General features: G+C 39.3%; 1 protein-coding gene and 1 pseudogene across 1 annotated transcript in view; one reads left to right on the forward strand and one right to left on the reverse strand.

Annotated features, from left to right (window-relative positions):
• Positions 1–6,706, forward strand: part of CLHC1 (clathrin heavy chain linker domain containing 1) — a 171,469-nt gene extending 164,763 nt beyond the window's left edge. Inside the window, exon 15 of the mRNA XM_073791649.1 lies at positions 6,662–6,706. Coding sequence (XP_073647750.1) covers positions 6,662–6,691 — 30 coding nt within the window. The 3' untranslated portion in view covers positions 6,692–6,706. The remainder of the gene's footprint in view (positions 1–6,661) is intronic.
• A 647-nt stretch (positions 6,707–7,353) lies between these two features.
• LOC101325491 (protein FAM136A pseudogene) lies at positions 7,354–7,770 on the reverse strand (annotated as a pseudogene).
• Positions 7,771–12,322: the final 4,552 nt, after the last annotated feature.

The following is a 12,322-nucleotide window of genomic DNA, read 5'->3' on the forward strand; positions in this document are numbered from 1 at the left end:
TAGATGTATTTCTGATGTATTTGTGGGGAGGAAGATGATCTCTACATCTTACTCCTCCGCCATCTTGAAGGTCTCCAATGTTTTCTTATTCAATGGCGCTCATCTGTGAGCTAGCTTTAGGGTCACTACCACCTTTCACAACATCCTGCAAAGCAAGTGAATTACTGAAGCACATCACCCTCAAGAATGTGAGTGTCTGAGAGAGACTTGAAATCTATTCCAAGGGTGGATTGTGCTAATGTTGCCACCTAATTTCATTGATTGTGTTAGGCAAGTGAGTTGCTTTGGAACATGCTGTGGCTTTGGCTTAGCCTTACAATTAATGTAACCTGGTGAAGTGACTGGGGCAGGTGGCCCTAAGGGCGTGTGGTGATGTGGGTGGTGCGCCAGATCTCATGTTGGAGACTAAGGCTCAGGTTCTGGCACTGCCACTTTACCAATCAGTGATCTGAACAAGTTTATCAGTCTCTTTCTTTGCCTTTAAGTGAAGAAAATTGTGCTTTACCTGTAGAGTTCTTTTCAGTTCTCAATATCTGTGAATTAGGCTGTTAGATTATAATTTTCAGTACACGATTCAGCAAATGTTTTCAGAAGGCCTTTGGTATGAGCAGTCTGAAGACAAATGGGAATTCTAGAGATTGTATTTAAAGTGGTACCTAATGGATTCCTGGAATTTTTGTACATTGACACCATGATATAGCTTCATATAGATTGCACATTCTGCTATAATTCCCAGAAGATGTTGGAGCAGTCATTGACCATTTCCTTAAGTAAACCAATTTGTTGCCAAATTCCCTTTCTCCTTCTACTCTTAGCCCTGTGGACAGCACATGAGAATTGAACTACTGCACTGTTTCTTCTAATGGTCACAACCAAATTTATGCTACTGCATATTTATGTTTCCTATAAAGTTATCTGCAGACAGTACCATAGATAGTTAAATATGATGAGATGCACACTGATTAAATTGATACTCTTGGTTGTTTGATATTTATGGAGAGAAATAAATAATGAGATTGAGCTAAAGGTTATCCCCAGCAGGAAAGAAAAAGGTCATCTAGGTGTGTGCATAGCAATAAACTCCGTTTAAAAATGGTTTCTGTGGGAAATAGAGCTAGTTAGAATTGTCTTGTTTTTTGTTGTATAGTATGTACAGTAAAACTTTTCTTTATGATTTATTTTAAAATATATGAAGTTCAGCTTAGCCTCTTAATAGCATTGCCTAATAAAACTGCAGAAATAGATAATTGTATTGGGTAATGGAAACTGGAAGAGGCAATCGAATAAGAGAAAAAATGGTGAAGCACAGCAACTGAAGAATCTTGTTTCAGGGGGTAGAGTTACAGAAAGAACACTAACAATTTTTTTTCTTTTTTCTTTATTTTATTTTATTTTTGGCTGCGTTGGGTCTTTGTTGCTGTGCGCAGGCTTTCTCTAGTTGCAGTGAGCAGGGGCTACTCTTCGTCGCGGTTCACAGGCTTCTCATTGTGGTAGCTTCTCTTGTTGCGGAGCACGGGCTCTAGGCTCACAGGCTTCAGTAGTTGCAGCATATGGGCTCAGTAGTTGTGGCAGGTGGGCTCTAGAACGCAGGCTCAGTAGTTGTGGCGCATGGACTTAGTTGCTCTGCGGCATGTGGGATCTTCCTGAACCAGGGCTCGAACCCATGTCCCCTGCATTGGCAGGCGGATTCTTAACCACTGCGCCACCAGGGAAGTCCCAAGAACACTAACAATTTATCTTTTGATTATCTGAAAGATATATGGCACATTTGAGGAAGTATAAAGCACAAATGATAACCCTGAAAAAGAAGACGAAGAATGGCTATAATTATGATCTTTATATTTAGAGATTTCCAAATTTGAAGATCATGTAAACATTCCTTTGGACAACTTCAAAATTAGAATGTATATCAAGTCTCATTAGGCATGTACTCAAGCGCTATGTGGTGGAGATATATCTAGAACACCAAGATGGCACCGTGATGATTAAAGAAAGGGACTTCCTCAAAAAACTTATCAAAAATGAAAGCTTTAAAAATGTGTATGCCCCTTGATGCAGAAACTTCATGATCAAGAATGCATCCCAAGGAAATATAGATACACATGACAATTTTCTCTGATGGTATTTAGTCAGTTTTATTTATAATTAAAAAGAGAAAGAAAGAAAAACTAGAAATGACTCACATTTCCATCAATAAGTAGTTGTTTACATTAATTGTGCACACCCATACAAAGGGAGACTATTTTAATGATACGGGATAGGATGGGGGCCATTTAGTGCAGGAAGCAGGGGGAGGAGTATGGTGAACATTTCTACTTTCTTGTAGTCTGGAAAATTCTCAGATAAATGAAGTTTATCTTAGAAATCTTTCAACTTTCCTTTCTGTTCTTCTCTCTCCTTTTGGACTCTAAAATTCTCAAGCTAACTCAGTCACTATAACACCTCTATGTCACAAAGTTATGTAGACTCATCTCTCCTAAACTGTTATGATTCTTCCCTTCCTTCATTGATAAATCCACAGAATCTCTCAAAAGATTCTGGGGTTTTGTTTGGATTTTTTTTCATTACAATCACAACATGGCAGCAGTGCTGGGATTCTGATGAAGGGTTTGTGTTACTGTTTTCTAAGAAGAGATAATCTAGAAATTAAGTGTTTGAAGTCAGTGAGTGCCTGCAGTATTTTTCATAGAATCAGATCACATTTGTTCTGTGCACGAGCAGTAGCAAACAACTGGTATTTTTAGTGGCAAATTGTCCCACTCCTACACTGGCAAGGCAAATCATATGCAGTTAAAAGTAGAAAAGGGAGTCAAACACTTTGAGGCTGCTTGTTAAGGGGTTTCCCTTTTTGCAAAGAACATGACTAATTACATCTGAGTATATTTTCTCTTAATTTCTTAAAGCACTTTTACATCTCCTTTCATTGTATCCTTATAATCACCTGTGCAGAAGGTAGGTGACGTACTATTGCACCCATTTGAGAAATGATGAAACCGAGACACAAGGATTTATTTGTAGAGCAGTAATAGGACGCAGGGTGACTGACTCTGAGCTGGACATTTTCTCTTATAGATCACAAGCAGGAGACCCCTCTAGCCAGTAAATTATTACTATAGAAGTGAGGTAGAATGTGAAACAATTCCCAGGAACTCAGCTTGGGCTTATAGTTTTACAGTTCCATTAAAAACAAAAACAAAAACAAAAAAACAGGGCTTCCCTGGTGGTGCAGTGGTTGAGAGTCCGCCTGCCGATGCAGGGGACACGGGTTCGTGCCCCGGTCCGGGAGGATCCTGCATGCCGCGGAGCGGCTGGGCCCGTGAGCCATGGCCACTGAGCCTGCGCATCCGGAGCCTGTGTTCTGCAACGGGAGAGGACGCAACAGTGAGAGGCCCGCATACCGCAGGAAAAAAAAAAAAATCAGAGCAGCTGTTTGTCTTTGATAGAGACAAAGAAATGGAAGATTTTCTATGCTGAGGTAATGATACATCTAGACCAGTGGTTTTTAACCAGGGGCAATTTTGCCTCCTCCCCTCAACCCTCCCCCAAGGATATCTGGCAATGCCTGGAGACATTTTTGATTGTCTTAACTGGGAGGGAGTATTACTGGCATCTCATGGGTAGCAGCTAGGCCTCCTGCTAAATATCCTACAAAGCACAGGACAGACCCCACAACAAAGAATTATCCTGTTCATAATGTCACCAGTGCTGAGACTTGAGGAACCCTGCTCTAGATGTCTCTCTGCCTTGGTTAATGGTGGTTGGCATGCTCTCAATTAGTCACATGTTCAGTCTCTGCCGTCAGAATTACATAAACTAATGATGGGCAAAACTTTTAAAAAGAGAGCTCAATAATATGTTCCCTTAACGTCCCATATGGTTCTTCCTCTTAATTCTTCACCCCCTCTCTCAATCCTTGCTCCCCAGTTGTCATCCTCCCCACCTCCCCGGCTTAATTCATATTTCTGTGTTTGCCCCAGCCTTTTCCTCTTTGACATCAAACTGATGTGGTACCTCTCCACTCTGGCCCCTCTCACTTGCTCTCTGACTGAGCACACAGTCTGGCAGAGACTGGGTGATGGATGAAGTTGCAGGCCCTTGGAGGCACCACCAGGAATGCTGACTGGGTCTCTCTTGGGAACTGCCTATCTCAGAGCTTCTGCTATTAGTTTTGAAAGCCTGCCCAGAGTGCCTTAAAGAAAACCCACAGGCTAATTTTCCCAGAAGCAGAGTAAACTATGCTTCTCTTGGGAGGAGGACAAACAATTATATTCCATACTGCCCTACACATTGTAACCCTATTTGTTTAATATCAGTGAACTATGCCTAGGTAGTCTCTGGACATTCAGATATTTTCAGCTTGCTCTTAGACAGTGGCAGAATTGAATGTACTAAATTAGAGGAGCAATTAGAGTATTGAAGAGAGTTTCTGATTTGGGGGGAAGGAAGGAGGTAGAGAGGGCCAAATTATTTTGGTATTTTATTTTCCAAAAGAATGCTGACGCGGATGAGAAGCGTTATCCACATCTCAGTAATAAAGATTAGAACTACATATCTTAAAGAAGTGACTTCTTGCATGTGATTGGGCTAACCACGACTATTTTAATCAGTCTCATTAGGGTTGGCTCTGAACTAGGTAAAATGTGTCAGTTTCTTCAGCTGAATTTTCATCTAGCTCAGCAGTTCTCAAAGTGTGGCCCCCATACCCCTGGGCCCTCGTGAGATGCTTTCAGAAAATCTGAAAGGTCCAAATTTTTCTCATAATGATATTAAGAAATTATTTGCTTTTCTTTTTTCTGTACCACTCTCCTCACTCATTTTGCAGAGGAATGGTTATGAGAACCCCTGGTGCCTTGGCACAAGTCAAGCAGTGGCTTTCAAGTGTACTAGTTTCCAATGTCTTCCTCACCTCCATGCACTCGCAGTAAAAAGAAAATTCAGTTTCACTTAAAATTTTACTTAAGATCCTGTTGAAGCAGTAGAAATTATTAATTTCTGTCAAATCTTGACCCTTGAATACCCATATTTTTAATATTCTGGTTGACAAAATGGGAAGTACACATAAAACACTGTGGCTACATATTGAAGTACAGAAGTGCAGTAGTTGTCTTGAGAAAAAGCACTGTGCAATTGTTTTGAGTTGCAAGCTGAACTAGCCAATTTTTCCATGGAGCACCAGGTTTACTTGGAAGAACTACTGAAATACAAACTATGGTTATTCAAACTTGGGTGTTTGGCAGAACGTTTCAAAAAAATAAATGAAGTGAACCTATTATTTCAAGTGAAAAAAAAAACCTACAATATTTTCTAAAGTTAAAATTTGAGTTTTTAAGCACAAATCAGAATTTTGGAAAACTTGTATCCACCACTGTGAGTTTGACAGTTTCTGAATACTAAAAGACTTTCCTAATAAGATGAGTGGTGATATTAATTAATGTGATTGTATAGTATTGTATAAGGAAAAGTGTCAACATTGGGAAGACCTGAATAAATCTTTGTACTGATATTTTTGATATAACCAATGAATAATGTTACCAAATCATGGATGGGTGGATGATTCATTCAAAGTGCAAGACAGACCAATGGATTTTAATGTAGCAGAGTAGAAGTTCATTGATGTGAACTTTTTGTTCACACAAAAGCAATGAACCAAGTTTGTTGGTTTCAGATTCAGACTGCAAATAACCTTTAAAATACCACAACTTACTGGGTTTTGGTGTAGTATCAAATAGTCATATTAACAGTTATCTGAAAAGGCTATTAATATGCTCCTTCCTTTTCCAAATACATATCTATGTAAGGCCAAATTTTCTTCATCTACTTCAACCAAAACAACATGTTGCAACAGATGGAATGCAGAAGTAGATGTGAGAATCCAATTGTCCTGTATTAAGCTAGACTTTAAAGACCTTTGCAAAATGTAAAATAGTATCTCTCATCTCACTAATTATTCTTTGTTTTAGGGAAAAATAGCTCTTTCTCACAAAACTTAGTTATGTTAACATGTAATGAATGGGTATATTCATATTATTATTTTTTTTGGAAGAAAAATTATCTTATTTATTTTTAAAACCAAACCACTAGGAAAATATATCACAGTCTTGAAACAGCAAACAGACAGGCTATATTATCAAGTCATAAGTTGGTAAAAACACAACAAGGTCCTTAATAAAACGAAAAGGTGCCCAAACTGGGGCAAGAACAACACGTCGCAAAAGTGGTATTTGGTGACGGGGGGCTGTCCCGTTTTTTGCCGTAAAGGAGTCACAGCTTGCCCCTGAGTTGCTTACTTTTTCTCCTTTGACCTTCGTGTTGCCAAGGGATTGTTTCAACAGAGTTCTGTTATTACAGGGGGCAAAGTAAGCAATACTGGGTTTAGGCTTTCATTCTATTTTGTTTTATGAAAACCAGATTTTTCCAAAGCCAGTGCTTCACAACTCTCTTAATTAAGCAGCTAACAATTCCTCTTTCGCTGTTCATTCCTGAATACTAACATATAGCACAATCAAAATCCCCTTTCCCTTCAAGGGTGAGTGTCACTGCAAGATTGTCTTGTCACTCTGCTGACTCTGCTGCAGACAGCCTCAGGGCTCGTCATGGCTGCCAGTCAGAGGGAAGGTTTGCTTCCCCTACCAGTGTGATAGCACTTCTTATATTTTTGCAGGGTCTCCAGGCTGAAAGATGTCATGTGTGAGAATTTTAAGAAATGCGCATCCACATTTTGACGGCAGAAATGAATATCCGCAAGGACCCTTTCAGAGTTTTTATCCAAACTGCCTCTCCCAACTCTACATCTTAAAGTAACTTCATGCCCTTGTATATAAAACAAAACCAAGCAAAACAAATCCCCAGAAGCCCCCTTTCCCCTTCTGAATTAGTGACCTCATGGATTTTGTTTTATTTCCAGTTTGTGGGAAACGTTGTAGCGATCCTTCTGGTAAACAGGAGGTTGGCAACAAACAGAAATACCTCTCCTCACACTCCACCAGCTCATAAGCAGGTCAGATGAACCTGCCAGCCTGCTGGTATCTGTGTACTAAGAGGATGTGGTACCTTGGAGGGCTCTGGTTTGGCACAAAGGAGACTCCCTGTTGCCAGGATAAGCACTTGCCACGTGAAATTCAGGCTCATAAAAACTCTCCTGTGCTATCTCTGACCCAAATTTTAGCACCAGTTTTTTTCACTTTCTATGATTCAAACACAAAGGAACCAGTGTCCGGAGGCAAGTGACATAGACCTTAAACTTGCTGCCATCCTTAATTTCCTCATTCATAAACTTTCCTTAGAAAACCCGAACCCCCATTCCTCTTTTTAAATAGATTCCTGCCTTCAGCCCCGATGGCCAATAGCAGACATCTATTTCCCAATGGATGAGAGAGACTCCTTCATCTTCTTGGTCATGGTTGGGATGAGGTTCATGTGGTCATCCACACACTTGGTCACACAGCTCTCCAGCTGCCGTTTCACCTGAAGCTCTTTACTCCCCGCATCTATTGAATCTTTGGCATTGTTGTTGCAATGCATAGTGCACCGGGCCAGGCTGTCCTGGAACTTCTCCAACTCGCTGGTCACCAGGGCCTGGGCTTGAGCCAGAGGTGCATGGCAGCGCTCAATGCACTGGTGCACTTGCTGCATGGACGCCTGGCTGTCCTCACAACAGCCGGCGCTGCACCAGTACGTGAGGCCCTGCATCTTCCAGATGTTCTCTCTCTCCAGGCTCTTCATCATAGAGTCCACCGCCTCCTGCGCGCGGAGCTGCTGCAGCTCCGCCATGGCAACCCCGCGCTGCTTCCTGCCGCGCCGGCGCCCACATGGACTCCCGCGCACGAGCCCCTATTAATATTATTTTAAAATAGATATGTAAAAACTTTCTGTTTTAATTTATATTACAGTAAATGTTAATAGCTAAAATCCACATCACAAAGGGTGTAAAGGGGTCCTGAGAACAATGATTTGGGAAGCACTGATCTAGAGTACCATAAATTGCAGTATGGGCACTGCAAACGATCTCTTCAAAGCAAATATGGGCTATTTCCTTTCCTCATTTAAAACAATAATCATTACATTTGGATAGTGTTTTGTACCCGAAGTGCTTTTATATGCATCAACGAATTAATCTTTTGAGTAATCTCATAGGTCAGGTATTGTTTTCTCCATGTTATTAAAAAGAAAAGAAAAGAAAAGAGGTCCAGAGCAATCAGGCAGCTTATCTTAGGTCAGAGAGACAGTAAAAGAATGAGATCTGACCTCAGATTTTCCAATTTTAAATTTCATCATATTTTTGAAATACTACCATATAGGTTCAGAAACTGTTAGAAATTATTAGCATGTGAACAATTTAAATTATCATCAGTTTGAAAAAGGGGTTATTAAATTACTTTCAGGTGACCAATGTTAAACTCAAATATATTTTCAAATCATATTGGGTTTGAGTTATGCTCTTTATGTTGACATGCAGATTATTTCAAATTCCGAATTAGTAATATCTAAATGAATGGTTTTTATAACCTCTTTATATCTGTTCATTGTATTAGATTTAACTATGAGAAACTGTCAATAGTCTCTCTCTTTTTTTTTTTTTTTTGCGGTATGTGGGCCTCTCACTGTTGTGGCCTCTCTTGTTGTGGAGCACAGGCTCCGGACGCGCAGGCTCAGCGGCCATGGCTCACGGGCCCAGCCGCTCTGTGGCATGTGGGACCTTCCCGGACCGGGGCACGAACCCATGTCCCCCGCATCGGCAGGCAGACTCCCAACCACTGCGCCACCAGGGAAGCCCTTCTCTCATTTTTTGACGTAAAAATGACAACTTCATGTGGCTCAACTTAATGCAATTTTGAAAACACAGAAGATTAATGAAATCTTTTAAATTAGGTTAAAAATTATATAAAAAGTATGAAAAAGTATAGACTGAATAAAAAGACAGCCTATGTAAAAACCCCAAGTCCTAGTCCCATATCCCAGCATTCTGAGATAACTACTGCCAACAATTTCCTGTATATCGTTTTACAAATTGTCCATGGACACACAATCATACATATATCTGCTAAAACATACACACAAGTGGAATCATACTAAACAAACTACTCTGCAAATTGCTTTTTTTGCTTAATATGTTTAGATATCATTTCATTTGATTCATATATGTAGTTCTATTCCTTTTTTAAAGTTCTATTAATCTATTGGAGGCTGTACAATAATTGACTACTGAATTTAAAAAATATTGACAATAGTAATATCCATACGGTAAGATGCACTAATCTTAAAGTTTATTTTCTGCATGTGTATATACATGTGCATGTACATTAATTTCTACATGTATACCTGTGTAACTGCCACCTATATCGAAGTATAGAATATTCCCAGCATTCTAGAAGACTCCACCAAGTTGATTTTTGGGAAGGAAGAAATTTTCCTCTGTTTTTCTAGGTTCTTCTGACTGGTCTAAGAATTAAACTGACATGAGACATATTAACAGGAGAAAATCACACAGAAGTTTAATAACATGTTAACATGGGAGAGACCCAGAAAAACTGAGTAACTCTTCGAAATGGCTGAAGCCCTCATCTTAAATACCATCTTCAGCTAAAGACAAAAGAGAATGTTGGGGACTTCAAGGGGGTGGAATGCAATTTACAGGGAGATGGAAAAGCAAAAGTTTGGTAAATAAATGTTTGCTGGGCCATACAGAGACAATGGGACACAGAGAGGAATTTTAACAGACTTTTCTAGGTTCTTCCCTGTCTATACACCTAATTCATATTACAGTTATCTATGGTGATCGCTCCTGTCCTGGAACAGGTCCTCCAGCTACATTCTTTAGGCAGTTAGGGGGAAGGTCAAAGATTTCTTCCTGAGTCTTTTGGGCCTTGATTGTTTTCAGCTCAAAATAATCCACATACCGCAGAGACCTTTTGGGGTGGCAAATTTTGCTCCCCAGCTGTTCCCAGCCAATACCACCCCAACCCAGCCACCATTATTCTGATTTTTATCAACATAGTTTGATTTTGTCTGTTCTTAATCTTCATATAAATAGAATCACACTGTACGTTTTTGGTATGTGAGTGCCTGATTTCTGTTGCTCAACATCAGTTCTCTGAGATCTATCCACATTATTGTGTGTAGTAGTAGTTTGTTCCTTTTTATTGCTGTATAGTCTTCCATTGCATGAATTTATCCATTCTACTGTTGATAGATATTTGGTTTTTTATTTTTAAAGTTTTAGATGTTATGAATAAAGCTTTCATGAGTATTCTTTACACGTCTTTTAGTGGACATATGCATTCATTTTATTTGGTATATTTTACCAAATGATAGAATATACCAAATAAAATATTCCTATTTATTTTTTGATGATTTAGGAACTTTTGTGTTAACCTTTTAAATATTAATGATTATTGCAAAAGTGCTACAGATGGTCTAAACCTGGGATGACTCTGGAAGTTTCTTTTGAAAATAAATTTTTGCTATCATGTGTTTCTTACCATTTGAGAACTTAAATTAATGTTTTTAAATCAATATTTTACCTAATTCAGATCTTTTAAATAAAACATTATTTCAGTAGCATATCATAAGTAAAACAAATAAAAATTGAGAGTACTATATCACTTCATTTTTACCAAAATGACACTCAATAGTAATTTTTAGCAAATTATTTTTTTGGTTTAATCTTTAAACAAACTACAACATTTAGAATAAACTTAACAAACTTAACTTACAACTTCCAACAAACTAACAAACAAACTTAACATTTAGAACAATCTGACATTATCACCTGTTTCTAAATGTAAACATGGTTCTGGTTATTCACTGCTTGAAACTAAAATTATTAATAAATTAATATTATTGGAAATAGGTTTATTAGTATGGTTTCTTTCTTTTGATTAAATACTGAGTGACCGAAGTATATTTTTAAAATAAAGTATCACCTGTGGTAATTTATGGATGGGGAATTTTTAAAAACACTGGAAACCATACATTGCTCTCATGCTCTAGGTGTTCATATTAAATTGCCTACTTGACACCTCTGCTTCAACATCTGGAACTCAAAAGTTCTAAAATGGAATCCTGACTTCCCACCCCTTTCTAATGTACTTCTCTCCTCTCCCCACTTTCCACCTGTTCCTCTTCCAGTCTTCCTCACTTCAGAAAAAGGCTCACCCACTTACGTGTTGCTTAAGCCAGAATCCCAAGCTTTATTTCGGATTCCTTCCTCTTCTTACATTCCACCCATCAGGGAGTTCTGTCATTTCTCCCTCATAACCATCTCTTATTTCTTCTCTCCTTCCCCTCCTCAGTGCAACAGTAGCCCAAGCCACTAGCTTCTCTTGCCCAGACCTCCAAAATAGTCTCTTTTCTGGTGATGGTGGTTTCACTTTTTTTTTTTTTTGGCTGCGCCACGAGGCTTGTGGGATCCTAGTTCCCTGACCAGGGATCGAACCTGGGCCCAGGCAGTGAAAGTGCCAAGTCTTAATCAATGGACCACCAGGGACTTCCCAGGTGTTTTCACTTTTGACACCCTCTGTCTGTTCCCCACAGAGCAGTGAGAATAATTTCTAACAACATAAATCAATTTTATTCTCCTGCTTACAACTCTTACCATAACATCTGAGAAAGAAATGCAACTCATTACCATGGCCTACTAATCCAGAGTAATGTGGCATCTACTAACCTGTCCCACCCCATCTGGTGCCATTAAGCTCTAGCTACGTGGCCTCCTTTTAATTCCTTGAGCTTGTCGTGCAAGCCCTTTCCCACCTCATCCCTTTTCACATGCAGTTTCCTCTCCTTAGGAGACTCCCTACCATCTCACATGGTTTGCTCCTTCTCAGCATTCCATTCTCAGCTTAACTCTAACCTCCTTGGAGTGGCCTTTCCTCATCACCTGATCTAAGTAGCCACTATCTTCTATTCTCCTACTCTATTTTTAAGTAGCACTTACCCCAAATTGTAAATATATATGTGTTTTCTTATTTATTATCTTCTTTGTTGCATCAGTTAAGATTTGGTTCAACTGCCAACCAAAATACAGTGGCTGGAAAAGATAGTGGTTCATTTTTCTCTCATATAAACGAAGTTTAGAGATAGGTAGATCAAGGTTAGTATGATAGCTCTATGATCCTAAGAGATCTAGGTTCCTTCTCTCTAGCTGCTCCACTGAATTCATCATGTGGCTTCTACCTCACAGTTCAAAGTGGTTGCTCAAGCTCCAGACCTCATGCTTTTATTTCCTCCATCAGGAATCAGGAAGGTAAATGTGGTCTTTATGCAAGGTGGGGGAGGTTACAAACACAGTTAAAAATCATGAGTTCTTTAATGTTGGTTCAAG

The sequence above is a fragment of the Tursiops truncatus genome, chromosome 14 (assembly GCF_011762595.2).
Source record: "Tursiops truncatus isolate mTurTru1 chromosome 14, mTurTru1.mat.Y, whole genome shotgun sequence".
In the NCBI taxonomy this organism is placed as follows: domain Eukaryota; kingdom Metazoa; phylum Chordata; class Mammalia; order Artiodactyla; family Delphinidae; genus Tursiops; species Tursiops truncatus.